A 17,062-nucleotide genomic window follows, 5' to 3' on the forward strand; every position below is an offset into this window, starting at 1 on the left:
TCAAAGATTTCCACCATCTATAAACCATTATATAATTTACATACGTTCATCCTAATAGATACAATCTCAAAACTAAAGCAAACCATTCAAGCTTCTCACCGGTTTAAGTAGTAATTTAAGAAATTTGTTAGAAGTTGAGTTTTAGCCTAAGCAAAGATAAAATAGCTATTGATTAATTATTACCAAATTATTTCTGTTAGATCACACATGTAATCTTATTTGATTAATTATTAACAAATTAATTAAGCGTCATGGATGGTTGAAAAATGATCTGTATATATACTTGTTATTTTGAAAAAAGTTGCTTATGTACTCTTGTTATTTGATTATACATTTGTTGTTGTTTCTTACAAGTAATTAATGGTTGGTGTAGTTGAGTTCATTGAACAAGACAAGCATGTTCTCACATGAACATGCATAATATCCGAGGAGATGTTCCCTTCAAATGAATATTCTCGTTTATAAAAAGATGATCAGTGCTTAGATTTTTTAAAACCTAGTATGAAATGTTTTTTTTTTTTATATATATATCAATTGTCTGTAACGTGTGTTTATTTTAAATATTCTCACTTAACAATGCTTGTAAACTAATTCTAGGACTATTTGTAATTGATTGTTAAAGAGCCCATTTGTATGCATAGTCAACAATTCTTGAAAATTAAGACAATTTGACTATTTGTAATTAACGTAAGACTTAACCATCATAGGTATTTTAAAAAGTTATTTGTATTCACACTCAACAATTCTTCTTAACTACTTGATTCATGTAGGACTTTCATGATAGTTTGTTAAAAGAGGCTATTTGTAATCTTATGATGATTTTTTAAAAGAACCTATATGTTCATAAAAAAAACATGATGATTTTTTGATATATTTTTATAAAATTGTATGATAATTTATTTTAAAAATATATTAAATTAGCTTTCCAAATAATACACTATGGATAAAAATGAGAGTCGGCCATATTAGTGTCAGCTTAATTGATACTAACTAAAATAAGTATTTAAAAAACTAGTTAGTGTTAATTTAGTTGATACTAACTAAAATAAGTATTAAATTAATGTAATTTACATGAAGATTAATTTTATTATTTATTCAAATTAACGTCAACTATATCAATATTAATAAAATTTAATTTTAATATTTATTTAGGTTATGCTAAGTCGATGATAATTTATATATTATATATTTACGTCCTTTTCGATGACAAATAAGAATAATTAGTTATTTTTAGTTTGAAGGTTCATATTTAAATATGATAAATTTTTTATTATTATTTAACATCTATTTAACCGACACTAATTTAAATAAATAAGATATTAAAAATAAATTAAATTAGTATCAATTAAGTTAACATTAATATTATTATTTTTAATATTTATTTTATTTTATTTTATTATTATTAATATATTTTTAATTGATGCTAACTTAAATAAATATAAATATTAAAAATAAATAATTTTAGATTATACTAAGTTGACGTTAATATTTATTTGTTTTAGTGAGTTATACTTAAGTATTTATTTAATAAGAAAATTTAAAAATAATTTATGTTTTTTTAATTTTTTTAAAATATTAATCTTTTACATTATATTAGAATCGACTAACTAAATGCTAATATCATTTGGTCGATTTTAATATTTGAAAAGTGAAATTTATATATATATTTTTTATAATGTTCTAAGTTTAATTCTAGAATCCATAGTCATGTGTTTTTTTCTAACTTAGATAACAGGACATAATAGAGTACACTATATCTAATTTTAATCTAAATTCATTACAAAGTTAATTTCAGACGAAACCTTAATTAATTAAAAAAAAAAACTACCAACACTTACTTTCCACCTGGGTATTTTATTCTCTTCCTTTTCGTTTTCTTAAATCTTTCTTTTACGTCGTAACTTTGGTTTTTTATAACAACCAAAATGTCTCTTTCACTTAATATAATAATACTTAGCCCTTCGGAAACTGAAGCTAATATATATTCGTGAGATCTATAAATAGAGAGAGGTTTTATAGAGCTCAACTTGTGTGCCTTCTTTTCAAAACTGTCTATCGTAAAACTTCATACAGCACGATCATGGCTCCCACTCTCAACTTTGATAGGGAACAAAACCAGGTTTTCTTCTTCTTCTTGTTCTTCTGATAAGATTTTCTGATAATATAGTACTGCCATGAAAACTCTTTGGACAGTGATATACTGCAAAGAAAGGTTATTAAGAAATTAAACTTATAACTAATCCTTAAAATAGAGATAAACATAAAGATGTTATGAAGATGAAATGAATAGTTTAATAATGAATTGAATATATGAAGGTCTTTATGATAAATTATTGCATGACTACACTTCCCTTTATAGGTTCTTTTCACTGGAAATTCTTGTGTGAAGGTAGTGATACTAAACAGACCTGAGAAGCTAAACAGCCTTAACCATGAAATGGTAAGTTCATAAAGCCAATTTTTAAATGCTTTTAATATAGATTGCTTCAATTGCTAAGAAGCTCAAGTGATTTTCATTTTCATACGATATAATGTAAGATATATAGGTTCTTTTGTGGAAAAATGACAATGAACATTATTATTGTTTTGCAGATTTGTCAAATAAGAAGTAATTTAGAGTTGTATGAGAATGACCCTTTAGTCCAACTTGTGATATTGAAGGTAAATTAAGCAAATCACCTGCCGGCGAATTTTTCTAGTAGCATTTGTTGTATTAAGAATTAGAAGAATAACCACAATTTGCAGTTTTCTTTTCTTATACTATTGAGCTTGTTACAATTTTTTTTTTTCTCAAGTGGTACCTATTTAGTTAAATATATCTACATTAATAGTTAAGTATTTAAATCCTTTCTTTTCCTGTTTTAATTGTAGGGTAATGGAAAAGCTTTTTGTGCTGGTGGTGATGTGGTATCAGTGATTACGTCTTCAGTTGCAGGTACAACTTTTCCAAAACTAGCAAAATTTATAAGAAAAATTCCCTGATCCAACATATTTCAATAGTATTTTGTTTTTGAAACTAAGCTATTGGAATAGCTAACTACACTTCCCTTTTTAACATGTTTCTACATATGTGTCAATCTAGGACACTGGACCTATGCAGCTAGCTTTTACAAGAAACAGCTTACTCTGGACCATTTGATTGCAACCTATAAAAAGCCTACAGTGAGTTTGATAAGTTTCAAATCGTAGTCATCACTAATTTCCTTCACAAAATTACTTTTTACTTTTGTGGTGAAATAGAGCAGATCTCTCTTATCAATGGAATAGTGATGGGAGGAGGAGCAGGTCTGTCTATGCCCACAAGGTTTAGGGTTGTCACTGAAAAAGCAGTAAGTTTCTGTCATCATTACTTCCCTTTCCAGAGGATTATAATTAGAAAAGATTGAATTTTTCATTGATTATCGAGAATTATTTATGCATTATTTGTAGGTATTTGCAATGCCAGAGGCATCTATAGGACTTTTTCCAGATGTAGGAGCCAATTACTTCCTTTCTAGACTTCCTGGCTTTTTTGGTAGGCTTCGTAAATGTGTAACAATATATTCATGTTTGTGTTTTGTGCTTTTTTGTATTGATATTAATTAGCAATATGCAGGGGAATATCTAGGGTTGAGTGGAGCACGTTTGGATGGAGCAGAAATAGCTGCATGTGGTTTAGCCACACATTTTGTGCCTTCAACAGTATAAAACTATCACCTTTTCCTCAATTAATATATACTTTGACTGTAATTTGTTTTAATAATGTAATATCTAAGAACTATAAGTCGTAGAAATAAATTGTTTTTATGCGCAACAGAAGCTAAAGTCATTGGAAAATGCCTTACAAGTTCTTAATTCTCCAAATGTTTCAACAATTTCTTCACTGATAGAAACCTTCGCAGAGAAACCAAATGTGAAAGAAGACAGCCCTTTTAGGAGGTAAATCAGGAAAACTTACATAGGATTCTTCTCTTTAGATTTTGTGTTTTTTGAGAATTGAAACATATAACAAAGGTTTTAACTGTACCAAAATAAGGTTGGAAGTTATAAACAAATGTTTCTCAAAAGAAACCGTGGAGGAAATACTTGAATCATTGGTAAGTATATCTCTGCATCAGTTGATCATTTCTCCTTTACAACGTTGAAGGGTTCGTATATAATAAGATTTTGAAGCATATGACCATGTTTTATAGGAAGAACATGAATCAGAAAATGGAGCTGAAAAATGGATTACGAATGCGTTAAGCTTCATGCGCTCATCTTGTCCTACTAGCCTCAAGATATTTCTCAAATCTGTAAGTATAAATCAACTAGTATCACTCTTACGGTTGATCATGATTTTGAGTTATAATTATTTACTGTCTTTTATTTTCCAAGAAAACGAGACATGGGGAAATTCCATGATGCTTTTAAATATTAATCAATATTACTATTTGTAATCTTTTATAAGAATTTTCTGAAATTTTACGTTAGTTGTTTGCACAATATTACAATCAAATTTCTGCTACATTAATTTTTTTAATGAGAATAATTTTGATGAGGGTTAGATTAGGAGAGGGCGGGTAGAAAAGATTGACCAATGTCTTTATCGAGACTATATCATTGCCTGCCACTTCTTCAGAGGAACTTTTGGCAATCATTTCTACGAGGTAAATATTTCCCTAACTCTCTTTTTAAGGAAAATTTTTGTCATTAATTTTTTAAGAAATTATTAAAATTTATAATCTTTAAAAATTAGGATATAGAGATTTAGTATTTTTATGTTGTAACAATTGTTGTCTTGAATTTACTGAAAAGGGTTCGAGAGCAAAGCTATTCGATAAAGACAACAAGCCTAAGGTACGACATAATATCTTATGTTCCATTTCCATAGATGATGTACTTTGAATATATGTTTAAAACCTATATTGTTATTGTTTTGTATTGTTTATAGTGGGAGCCTCCGAAACTAGAGCTTGTTGATGAAGAAATGGTGAATCAATACTTTAAAAATATGAATGATGAGGAGTGGGAATATCTTCGATTTCCTGATAGATCCAATTACCAAATTGCGTGCAAATTGTAGATTGAAGTATAACAAGGTTTAATTGAACTCATTCATGGTGGTTTAGCCATAACAGCTATGCAAGTAATCTATGAATAAAGTGGAGTGTTTCTAAGAGGAATTGATGCCCAATTCGAGTAATCTTTTGGAAGTCTCAAATTTAACCTTTCATTTACAATTCCATAGATTCTTCTCTTCCTCTTTATTAATTATTAGACAAAAATAAAAGCGATAGTAGTATAATTAAATAAGAGTAATGAATATTCAATTGCTTGGAAAAAACATTAAAATTGAAGAGGAATAAGTAAGTGAAGTGTAAAGAAGAGTTGATTTTGTTAATGTAAAATGAGTAATAATAATGACAAAAGTTATAATGTTTGTCGGTTTGACTGACGTTGAGTAATTAAAAAAAAATATCGTGTTCAGTCCTTTCATCTTCAACTAAATAAAATATAAATAAAAAATAAGAAAAAAATTAGAAGAAGAAGACAAGTGTGAATAAAGAAAATGAACATAAATAAATGAGATAAGGAGAAAAATATGAATAAAAAAAACATTTGAATGAACAAAATGAGTCTGGAAGATCGAGATGAGTTTGATGAAAAAATTAAATATCTGAAAAAAAAGAGAATCAATCAACAATATAACTATAAAAAAAATTATATTAAAAGTGAGAGAACAATTATGAAAAGATTTATTATATTTAAATTTAAGTCTTTGAATTCATATCATATTAACCTCGGCTTTTTCCATCTATTTCGTCCATGTTAATTTAAATAAATATTACAATTAAATAAAATTAGCGTTAATTAATTAATATTAACTTTATTTATTTTAATTAACTTCGATTTAAGATGTCCTAGTCTCGTATTTTCGTAAACATTTTTACTCAAGTTAAAAGTAATTAAAATTAATTTTAGAATGCTAATATGACTCTATTAGTATCTAATATTTATTTGCATCAACTAAATTTATGTTCATCTAACATCAACATAAATATTTATTAATTACAAAAAAAAAATTATTAACATGGATATAGAATAGGTTAAACCGTCTCTCTCAGAGTCAAATTATTTAAAATTAATTTTGTATATTTAAATGTTTTAAACAAATTAAGCTTTTATATTTTATTAGAATCAATTTAACGACTTCAATAGTTTCATAGTTTAATTAACAACAATATTTGGAAGCTAATTTAATATATATATATATATATATATATATATATATATATATATATATATATATAATTATAATTATAATTATAATGTTATATTCCTGTTATCATCATGTAGATGAAACTCCTCAACAGAGGTGATGAAAAGTTATTACAATACACACCCTCGATGATTTTGACATTTCATGTAACAAAACTGACTTTATATATGCGTTTTACAAATTCAGAAACAGACAAATTTTGACCGTATAATACATGGAAAATACAGCTGTATATATAATCGTAGAAAAAGGAAGGAAAATTACAGAGACGATTGCGAAAACAGACCGAAAATTGGATTAATAGTTGTAAAGCCACCATCAACTGCAAGATTATGTCCACTGACGTACTTAGACTCATCACTTGCCAAATAGAGTGCAGCTTCTGCTACATCTTCTTCTGTCAAGGTAACCCCTTTAAGATTTGAATAAACTTTTGAGAAACCTTCATCATCAAGTTTGAAGAACTCTTTTGAAATTACATTACTGATGAAGTAGGGTGACAAACAGTTNACTCTGATGCTAAATTTTCCAAGTTCAGCAGCTGCATTCTTTGTCAGTCCTACAATGCCATGTTTGGAGCTTGTGTATGCGTGTGTTGCAATCCCTCCAACACTTGAACTCACACTTCCTATACTTATTATGCTTCCCTTTCTCGCTGGGATCATTACTCTAGCTGCATGCTTTGTTCCCAAGAAGGGACCTATCAGATTCACTCTTACAACACGTTCGAACTCAGCCACATCGTTGTCAAGAATGATAGGTTTAGCATCATCTATCGTTGCAGCATTGTTCACCATTATGTCTAGCTTTCCATACTTGGACACAGCCATGTTCACTGCATTTTCAACATCCTTTTCTTTGGACACATCACAGTGTATGTAAGATGCAGATTCAGTTCCAATGTCAGCTTGAACTGCTTTACCTAGCTGATCTTGAATGTCTGCAATCACAACCTTTGCCCCATGTTTGCAAAACAGCCTTGCCATGCACTCACCAATGCCCCTTGCCCCACCAGTGATCAAAGCTACTTTTCCTTCTAGTCTGCATTGCATATTAGGTTCTTGTTCGTACCTCATTGCAGGAAGAGGTAGCTGTGGTGCGCATGCCTTACTAAGAAATGACCGAGTACGAAGTGGTATAAAGATAAGAGAAATATATAGTTGAATGCTAAACAGATACGAAGCACGAGTCTCACGTACGTAGCGATAAGAGCCAGCAATGAGGATTATGATATGTCAAAAATTTATTAGTCCATTTTAGATATCTTTTAAAAAAATATTTCACATGCACTAATAAAAAATTGTCACTTGAGAATTGTCAAAATATTGTCATGATGACAGAGTTGTTAAAAGAAAAGTTTCCATATGATAAACCTGTCATTCACATAAAGAACATATTGACTCTGGAGGATCTCGTGTCATGTTTCTTTTCTTCATATATCCTTTGTTGAAAACATGTTATGAATCAACTTCAAGCAAAAAACAATATATATTTCATAGATCTTGATACTAAAGAAAATGTTGAAAAACGTTGTCTTAACTATGTGATATTGATGAAGCATTGAGTAGGCAAATTTGACTGAGTAATTAACACATTTGTCTCCTTTTGTTCATCATGAAAACTAATTGTTTCTTCCACAAAAGCCATTTTTTTTCTTAATTGGAAGCTCCATTCACACTCTCCAAGCCAATCTCTCGTGTCTCTCATTGAAAATAATTGTGGTAGAGAGTTATTATTCAACATGTTTAGCTTCAAAGTGAATTTGCCAACTCAATGTTTCTATTACGACTCACATTGTATCAACAATTGCTGTTGAGAATTACTATACAATAATATTTTACTTTTAAGTGTTTATTCTCCTATATATCTGCTGGAGAAATGTAAAATTTAAGCTTACTTTACTTAATTTATTTATGATTAATAACTTTTCTTGACTTGATCCACTTTTGAGTTGAAAAAAAAAAAAGTAATTTATACTATGACAAAAATCATTTTTTGCTCTCTAAGATAGTGAAAATAAGAAGAGGGATATAAGAAAGGACACAAAGCGATTAACCATTTTCTGAATGTCTTTCTTAAAGAAAATTAATTCGCTCATAAATTATTTCACCTAAAATTCTTCTAAAATGAGTTGTTTTATAATATTAAGCAAGAAAACCAATTAAGAAAAATCATTATTTTTGAATGAGACCTTTTATTATTTTCTAACCACGTTTTTAATAATTTTATTTTATTAAAAAGTATTAGTTTTAATTAAGAAAAAGTATTAGTTTTTATTATATTATTCATTTTGATATCTCTCGCCTCCTTATCTTCACTCTTTCCTTATTTCACTATTCAATTTCCTCTCTGCCGTAGGATTATATCTCTAGGAAAAAAAAATTATTGTCTACAATAATTTTTAAGTGTTTGTTCTCATATATATCTGCTGGAGAAAGGCAATTATCTTCAATATTATCAACCCAAATTTTTTGATGAAAAAACATAATTTATATAATGGCAAAGAAAAATCATTTCGTCCAACTAAGATAGTGAAAATGAAAAGAAGATGGATATAAAAAGGACACAAGTTATGGAGAGTGATATAAAATTTTCCATTACCCATATTCTGGATGTCTTTTTCAGAGAGAATTAGTTTACTCAATAAATTGTTTAACCTAAATTCTTCTAAAATGAGTTATTTTATAATATTAAGCAAGAAAACCAATTAAGAAAATTTATTAGTTTTAATGAGAGTTTTTATTATTTTATTTGCATGTTTTTACCATGCTTAATCTGAGTTTTGTAATAAAGGGAAAAAGATTAAACAGCAAGATGAAATAATACATGTAAATCCTGAAAAAAAAAATTAGTGATATGAAAAGTAACAATAAAATTAAGTTTTTATTATTAAGTTTGGTCTCTGATTCAATATCCGATAACATGCAACAAGGGTTATTGTTATACCCTCCTTTCGAAGAAGATTGAAAGCTTAATATTATCACTTTCTGTCCTCTTCTACTTGTTTTCTGTAATCATTGATGAAATAATTCAACTTTACAGAAGAGAAAAAGAATAAAAAGTATAATATTATTTCCTTTTGACCATTATCTTCTTTTTTGCGAACTTCTTTATGTATCCCATTCCAGTGGTTTTCTTATCTTATGAGCACATTTTTTTTTATCACAGTTGACAAAAATTATAGTATATTTTCTTTTCTTTTTAGAAAAATATAATGCATTATTTTCTTTTTAGAAAAATAATTAATAATTCATTAATGAAGAGATTAATTTTATATTACTAACAATCCTTCCATTGTTCACTAAAATCCTGTACATAGGGTTCAAGAGTAAAGATGATTGATAAAGGTGATATTTCCAAGGTAAGAGATATAGTATATTATGTTCTTGTTCTGTGGATATATTAGGGTAAATATTTTTTTAAAAGCTCATTGATTTTGGTGTTTTTTTATATGTTTATCAGTGGAAGCCTTCAAAAATAGAGCTAGTTAGTGAAGAAATGGTGGATCAATACTTTGGCAATGTGAATGATGAAGAATGGGAATGTCTAAGATTTCCTGATAGATCCAATTCCCAGATTCAAAGCAGATGTAGATTAATGTTGAGGCTAATCTTAATTAGTGGCTAATTTAACAATAATTAATCCAGTGAAAATCTGTCTTCCACACTAATTTTAAGATTAATTAGTTATGAGTAAAACAAATATTTGTAGTGTGTTTTGGCAGGCTCTTGTATATTATTTTTTTATTCCCTTTTTATTATTATTACTGATAAATCTTTCTTTGTATGTCAGACAAAACTAAATGACAATTTGTTAAATCATAGTAGTTTTAGCAATCTACATATAAATTCAAAGTGGTTCGATATTTACCAGTTTTTACTATATTTGTAAAGTATATTTCCTCTCAACATTTCCAAAAATAATAAATGTGATAGTTATCATAAAATTTTGATTATGTATAATTATTTATTTTTTCTATAATTACATGACATTCATAAAAAAATTATTTGATAATATTTTGAAGTATTTATACAATTAATATGTGTCCGTCTAATATTAAATATTTAATAATATCATATCTTTACAGTGATTTTTATTTTATTTTATAAAAAATATTTATAAGATAATATGAAATAGAGATGCAAGATTATAGATAAAAATTAATATGTATTTTTATTTAGAAGATTAAAACATCTACCATCGAACTCTCTCGGTCCATTTTCGTTCCTATTTATATTATATAACCAACGAAAAAAAATAAATCTACTCCTATGAATTCAATTTAATTAAATAGTGTTGTATTCCAACCTTAGCAATAAATGTATATACTTACTAATTAATTCATGTTCTTACAAAATTTATCTTTAACTTACCACTAACATCATAGATAATTATGAAGTTTAAACATCAATTTCCTTGAAACTTTACTCAAAATACTTTAATTATAAGTAGAACACTATGTTAATGAATTGCTTCAAGTGAAATTATCAAAAAATGTCTTTAATTTCTTACCTTTGTATATACTTTTTATTAAATAAATAGTATGATATACAAATGGTACATACTAATTAAGGTATTTAAATATTCTTTTCTTCTTCAATTTTAAACGTCTTTAAATAATAAACAGTAATAGAAAGAGACTCATAAATAATTTCTAATAAGGATAAGAAGTTACGGCAGATGCAATCTTCTTATTATTAAAAGTAATTTGTGAACTTTCTATTACGGTTTTATTCTTTAAAAACGTTTAAAAAATAGAGAAAAAATATTTATACTGTCTTTAACTTCTAATTTTAAAAGATTTAAGATTATCAGAAATAATAAAAATAGCTATAATATCATTTCAAAAGAATATCAGATCTTCTTTTATTATCAGAATAAGAATATTATAACACATTTTTATATTCATTTAACACATATAATAAGAATAAAATTGTCATAAAAATATAAAATTTTGTATGTTTCAGGAAAAAAAGAGAGTAAAAAGTAAGAGAGAGTAATGTCGACTGAGTACAAAATTTATGTGTGTTATATTTTTTTTATTATCATATGACATCTTTCTTTCAACATTCCATGTATAGTATTTGGATAGTTGTATTCCGGAAAAGGAAAGAAAATTAAATTATTTGATTAGTAAGTAATATAGGATGATTCAATGTATGAAAATAAAAGTTATACACCAAATTAGTTGTCCACCTAAGTTCAGTTAGGTGAAGCGTATATCACTGACCAGCTCTGAGAAGTCGTAGAATTAGCTTAAAGCACGTAATCTCTTCTGAAACTATTCACAGTATGATTCACATGCATATATGTGATTAACGTGAACATGTTTTTTTCATTCTTCTTAATTATAATATATATATATATATATATATATATATATATAGAAAGTAGTGCCTGTGTTAAGGCATGCATCATCTCTTTCCTTTTAAACCTTTTTCATCAGCAACACATAATGGCTCTCAGTTTCAACTTCGACAAAGAAGCACACCAGGTTTTCTATATTCTGCTAATCTTTTCTTCATAAGCCTTATATTTATCTTTAGAACCTGTTAAATTATTTGATAGAATCAAAGTATATCAATATTATTTTACTAAATTCATTTTATAAGATTGAATTAAGTTTAAAATTCATTTTTTAGTATAATAATTAAAATGATGAGTTTGAATTTATTTTAATAATATTTATTGTTTATTAGACATTGTTATTAGATCATCAATGTCTAATTTCATATTTTAAATATAAATAAATCAATATAGAAAATGTGTTTAGAATCTCTGACTAAAAATAAAAATAAGTTGGATTTAAGTGAATTTCTTAACCAAAAATAATATACTATTTATTTTTTACATTGGAGATAATACTTTTGTTATGAAGTAATATTAACAGGTTTTTATTATTTTTCGATTTTTCGTAAATACTGAAAGTTAAGAGATAATTTTGCTTGACAGTGATGTTTTAATTATGCAATGAAAACCAGTTAAAACTTGCAATTTTATTTAGCTTTATTTTGTAAAAGATGTCTTTTAAAAAAGGTTAAAAGTGGATTTAGAAAGAAATGAAAAAAAAAAAAGAGAAAACCTTAGGTATAATTTTATTGAAATTCAACATGAGTTAAAATATTAAATAAAAAAATGTTAAATAAGATAAGAAAAAGAAAACATATTTTGACACACTTTATGATAATCTAATACATCCATTTTTATTATGTTATTATAAAAATTATATGAAATGAGTCAATCGAGTCAACCTAACATTGTCGCAGGAAGAAAAGAAATTCTAAAATATAGAATTTTAAGATTTTACGTTAAAAAGTAAAGAAATTTTATACAATCTTCCTGAATCTCTGAGAACAAATTCTATATTTACGGTATGTTGTCTTTGTGTTTGACTATATTCCACCTTTTTTAAGGTACTTTTCACTGGAAATTCTTGTGTAAAGACAGTGACTCTGAACAGAACCCAGAAGCTCAATACCTTAAGTTTTGATATGGTAAGTTTTTATGCAATAAATAGTATATTTAATAAACTTTCCTTTTCTTCTTTAATATACTCTTATAAGTAGGGATAGATAAATAAAATTGAAATGTACTGTATTACTAAAATCTGTACTGGACTAAAAACTGATTTATTTAAACTAAACTGAATTGTAAGGAGGAAAGAATATATATAGTTCTCACAGTTAATTGAACTGAAACTGTTATGAATTCAGTTTTTAAAAACTGAACTATACAATAGTATACTAACTTTTAGTAAAGTAGATAAGTTTTTTTTAGTATAATATAGTACAGTTAATTATAGTACAGTACATGTTAGTTATTTTTGTTCAATCCTACTTATAAGAGAAAAACTGATATTAAAGTAATGGTATTATGACACACTTTTACATTTATTTAATACATGAGTATAAAGATAAAATTTTCATAAAAGTATAAATTTTTGTATTTTTTCAAAAAAGAATAGAGTAAAAGATAAATAAAAATAGTACCAAATAAACGTAAAAAAATTCAGTAAAAAAATTATAATACGTTCTTTCACTGTATGCAGATTTGTCAAATAAAAAGATATTTACAAATGTACGAGAAAGACCCTTCCGTGAAACTTGTCATATTAAAGGTAACTATTTTACTCTTATACCAATGGTTTTTTCTTTCTATTTCTCGTTTAAATTAAATAATTATGTGATAATTATTTTTCATTAATTAATAAAATAAAATTTCTGCTTCATGTAGGCTAATGGAAAAGCCTTTTGTGCTGGTGGTGATATTGTGTCAGCAACCGTGTGTTCACTTGCAGGTACAATTTTCTGTGGCCAAAACTTGTTAAATTTTTTTAATGATATTTTGGTATTAATAATAAAATTATATTAATTACTTTATATTTATCATTTAAAAAATTGGTGAGTAATTTATATGATATTGATGAGTTGATCTTGTACATGAAAGCAGGACACTGGACCTCTAGTTTGTTCTTTTACAAGAAACTGCTTGCTTTGGTCTATTTAATGGCAACATATGCAAAGCCTACTGTGAGTTTATTAAAATTATAGATATTAATTACTTATTATCTAAAATTATAAATATCATTTTAGTATTTAAAATTATTATATATTTTAATCTTTACTTTTATAATTTTAACGTTTCAAATAATTATGAATTAGTAACTTAGAAAGCTAAAATGTTTACCAGATAAAATGATAATGTTATAATGTTAGACTTAAAATGTATATAATATGAATTTAAGTGTTACATTAAATAAAAATGATAATGTTGAATATTTTATAAAAATAAAATTTACAAATTTAATATTTTAATGTTTTTAGTTGAAAATAATTAATATTGTAAACTAAATACATTAGTTTTATGTTTCTTTAGTATTAGATTTCTCCATTACTCTCTCTCGAAATACTTGTGAATGGTATCTTGTTCACTCAAACACTATTTTTTTTTCTAAAAAAAAAAAGAGTTTAGAGAAAATACAGTTTAAAAAAGATATAATTAATATAAAAATGAAATGAAGAGGAAGAAAGAGTATGAGTTTAATTTCTTTTACTAATAATTTAAAAATATAAGATTAATTTAGTAAATTTGAAAAAATAATAGATTATAGATTCAACCCTTCTCTTTAATAACTAACATTTTCGATAAAAAAAAAAGAAAAATACAAATATACACATTAAATTGAATATGTATTAACGTTTTCTGAAATCAGGTGTCTCTCATCAATGGAATAGTTATGGGAGCTGGAGCAGGCCTATCCATGAACACGAAGTTTAGGGTTGTCACTGAAAAAGCAGTATGACTTCAATTCTTAAAATTATATATCGTTTTTGAAATAATATTTCTTACATATTATAAATTTTCTCAGTATATATATATATATATATATATATATATATATTCGAATAAAACGTGTAACCTAATTCATTATATGTTTGTAGATATTTGCGATGCCAGAAGTATCCATTGGACATGTTCCAGATGTTGGTAGTTCATATTTTCTTTCTAGACTACCAGGCTATTTTGGTAACTAAATATGTTCTTCGTTAATTTTTCCTTCCAAATAAAATAAAAAAAATTAAAATGGAATTAATTTATTAATTTTGATTGGATTTTTAGGTGAGTACATTGGACTGACTGGTGCAAGGCTAGATGGAGCAGAAATGGTAGCATGTGGCTTAGCTACTCATTTTGTCCATGCAGCGGTAAAATCATAATTATTTAATTGTCGAGTTAACTTGTAAACTCAAATTGGTATATATTTTTAGATATGCTTTTGAGTTAATTTAAAAATAAATTTGTTTATTTTTACGTAAAGTAAGTAGAATCAACTGCAAAATTAATAAGATCATATAAGATCATATAGAATGACGAGTTTAAAACAATTATCAAGTTTAAAAATTATATATTTAATTGAATACATCAAAATTAATGACAATAACTTAAATATTTATGTTTTATAATATTTATTTTTATGAACAATATAATTATAAATTTTATTTATTTAAAATTATATAATTTTGTAAACTTATTTGAATTAAGATATTATTTATATAATTTTTTATCTAAAATTAATTTTTATGAATTTATGAGTTGAGTTTAGTAATTGAATTTAATTTACTCTCAAGACATTAGGTAAACTCTGAAACTTGATAACCTTGGAAAAAACTATATTTAGTTAATATCTTTTTATTTTACCTATACAAGCAATAAATTCTCATGCAGTGAAATAATTATTGTTCCCAATCTTTATTCAAATGATAAAATTGAATTCTTGTGAATAAATTTGTAATTTTATTTTATTATTTTCTGTGTAACAGAAGCTAAATACAGTAGAAAGTCTTCTACAAAATGTTACTTCGGATGTAACAATGGCGACACTTATAGAAACATGCACAGATAAAGCAGTTCTGAAGGAAGATAGTTCGTTTAAAAGGTAAATTATGATAATGAAATTATAATTAATCGTCTTCTTAAGATTAAATTCGTGCACATATAATATAATTGACAGCTAATCAATGCTGATTTGTCACAAAAAAATAGATTGGAGACTATAAACAATTGTTTCTCAAAAGAGACTGTGGAAGAAATCATTATATGCTTGGTAAGTAAAAATATTAAGATGTGAATTTTATTTTTTTTTTGTTTTTTTTTTCTAATTTTTGTCTTTCTATGAAATTATTTGAATTATATAGGAAAAGGAATTAGAAAATGGAGCAGAAGAATGGATAAAAAATGCATTAAGTTCCATGAGTTCGTCTTGTCCCTTAAGCCTCAAAATATTTCTTAAATCGGTAAGCATATGATCAGAAGAAAAAAATGAAATTAATTTGCTTAATTATGATCTTTATGAAAATAACTATTAATTAAGTATGATTAATCGATTAAATACATTGTATTATTTCCTTTTTGTCTAATTAGATAAGATTGGGCCGTGTTCAAAACTTTAAACAATGCCTTTACCGGGATTACATTATTAGTGCTCACCTGCTAAGAAGAACTGTTAGCAATAATTTCTACGAGGTAATTAATTTTTTTTTAGCATCTCCATTTAATGATTTAACAATATTTTTTTTATTTATTTTCAGTGTATAAAGTAGGGTTTATATATAAAATTATTAGCTCTTTTTTTTTCTGGATTTTATTAAACTCATCAAACACATTTTAGGGTTCAAGAGCAAAGCTGTTTAGCAAAGACAACAAACCAAAGGTAAGAGTATTATTTTAATTATATACATTTATTTTTTATTATTATGGTGTGTTAATGAATAATTTGACCTTCCTATTTTATTTTTTCCGATTTTGTTTTATTAATTAGTGGGAACCATCGAAGTTAGAATTGGTTAGCGATGAAATGGTTGATCAGTGTTTGAGAAATATCGACGACGAGGATTTGGAGTGTTTGGAACTTCCTGATCATAGAATTGAAAGCAGATTGTAGAATTTCAAGAATGAAGAAAATTGGATTTGTTTACGTTTTGAGAGAATGTTTTTTTTTGGTTAAATATGTTTTTAGTCTCTATACTTTGGGGCAATTTTGGTTTTAGTCCCTCTTTAATTCTTCAACTTTAGAAAACTCTGATTTTAATCCTTTTTTACCAAATTTTTTTAACTTTATTTGTTGTTTCAAACGCGTTTCTCAGTTAACATTGAAGCAAAAATGTGTCAAACAGTGTAAATCATCCAAATGCTATAATGAAACGTACTTTATAGACCGCAAATAAAGTTAAAAAAATTTGATAAAAAGGATTAAAACCAGAGTTTTCTAAAGTTGAAGGACTAAATTGTACCTTAGTTTGAAAATGGACTAAAACCAAAATC

At 26.1% G+C, this 17,062-nt stretch overlaps 3 protein-coding genes across 3 annotated transcripts; 2 read left to right on the forward strand and 1 right to left on the reverse strand.

Annotated features, from left to right (window-relative positions):
- Positions 1-2,051: 2,051 nt before the first annotated feature.
- Positions 2,052-5,044, forward strand: LOC106757162 (probable 3-hydroxyisobutyryl-CoA hydrolase 3). Its single transcript, XM_014639772.2, has 13 exons — positions 2,052-2,119; positions 2,360-2,440; positions 2,593-2,661; positions 2,872-2,935; positions 3,083-3,162; positions 3,246-3,329; positions 3,430-3,514; positions 3,596-3,681; positions 3,797-3,918; positions 4,016-4,076; positions 4,173-4,274; positions 4,777-4,818; positions 4,913-5,044. The coding sequence occupies exons 1-13, from the start codon at positions 2,081-2,083 to the stop codon at positions 5,042-5,044; spliced, it is 1,047 nt and encodes a 348-aa protein (XP_014495258.1). The 5' UTR covers positions 2,052-2,080.
- Positions 5,045-6,501: 1,457 nt separating this feature from the next.
- LOC106757169 (secoisolariciresinol dehydrogenase-like) lies at positions 6,502-7,293 on the reverse strand. The gene has a single exon (XM_014639784.1). It carries the CDS (start codon positions 7,291-7,293, stop codon positions 6,502-6,504), a length of 792 nt encoding a protein of 263 aa, XP_014495270.1.
- A 4,388-nt stretch (positions 7,294-11,681) lies between these two features.
- LOC106757180 (3-hydroxyisobutyryl-CoA hydrolase 1-like) lies at positions 11,682-16,682 on the forward strand. The gene is made up of 14 exons (XM_022779330.1): positions 11,682-11,735; positions 12,655-12,735; positions 13,290-13,358; positions 13,475-13,538; positions 13,691-13,770; positions 14,454-14,537; positions 14,683-14,767; positions 14,861-14,946; positions 15,562-15,677; positions 15,785-15,845; positions 15,937-16,035; positions 16,163-16,264; positions 16,410-16,451; positions 16,560-16,682. The coding sequence occupies exons 1-14, from the start codon at positions 11,697-11,699 to the stop codon at positions 16,680-16,682; spliced, it is 1,131 nt and encodes a 376-aa protein (XP_022635051.1). The 5' UTR covers positions 11,682-11,696.
- The last annotated feature ends 380 nt before the right edge of the window (positions 16,683-17,062 follow it).

This window comes from Vigna radiata, chromosome 1 (assembly GCF_000741045.1).
Source record: "Vigna radiata var. radiata cultivar VC1973A chromosome 1, Vradiata_ver6, whole genome shotgun sequence".
In the NCBI taxonomy this organism is placed as follows: domain Eukaryota; kingdom Viridiplantae; phylum Streptophyta; class Magnoliopsida; order Fabales; family Fabaceae; genus Vigna; species Vigna radiata.

Excerpts from the sequence above, each read along its gene's own strand:
- LOC106757162 (XM_014639772.2), top strand. The coding sequence starts at position 2,081 with ATGGCTCCCACTCTCAACTTTGATAGGGAACAAAACCAG. Across the intron at positions 2,120-2,359 it reads TTGATAGGGAACAAAACCAG|GTTCTTTTCACTGGAAATTC; the intron begins GTTTTCTTCTTC and ends TTCCCTTTATAG. Across the intron at positions 3,163-3,245 it reads CAACCTATAAAAAGCCTACA|ATCTCTCTTATCAATGGAAT; the intron begins GTGAGTTTGATA and ends GAAATAGAGCAG.
- LOC106757180 (XM_022779330.1), top strand. The coding sequence starts at position 11,697 with ATGGCTCTCAGTTTCAACTTCGACAAAGAAGCACACCAG. Across the intron at positions 11,736-12,654 it reads TCGACAAAGAAGCACACCAG|GTACTTTTCACTGGAAATTC; the intron begins GTTTTCTATATT and ends ACCTTTTTTAAG. Across the intron at positions 16,452-16,559 it reads GCAAAGACAACAAACCAAAG|TGGGAACCATCGAAGTTAGA; the intron begins GTAAGAGTATTA and ends TTTATTAATTAG.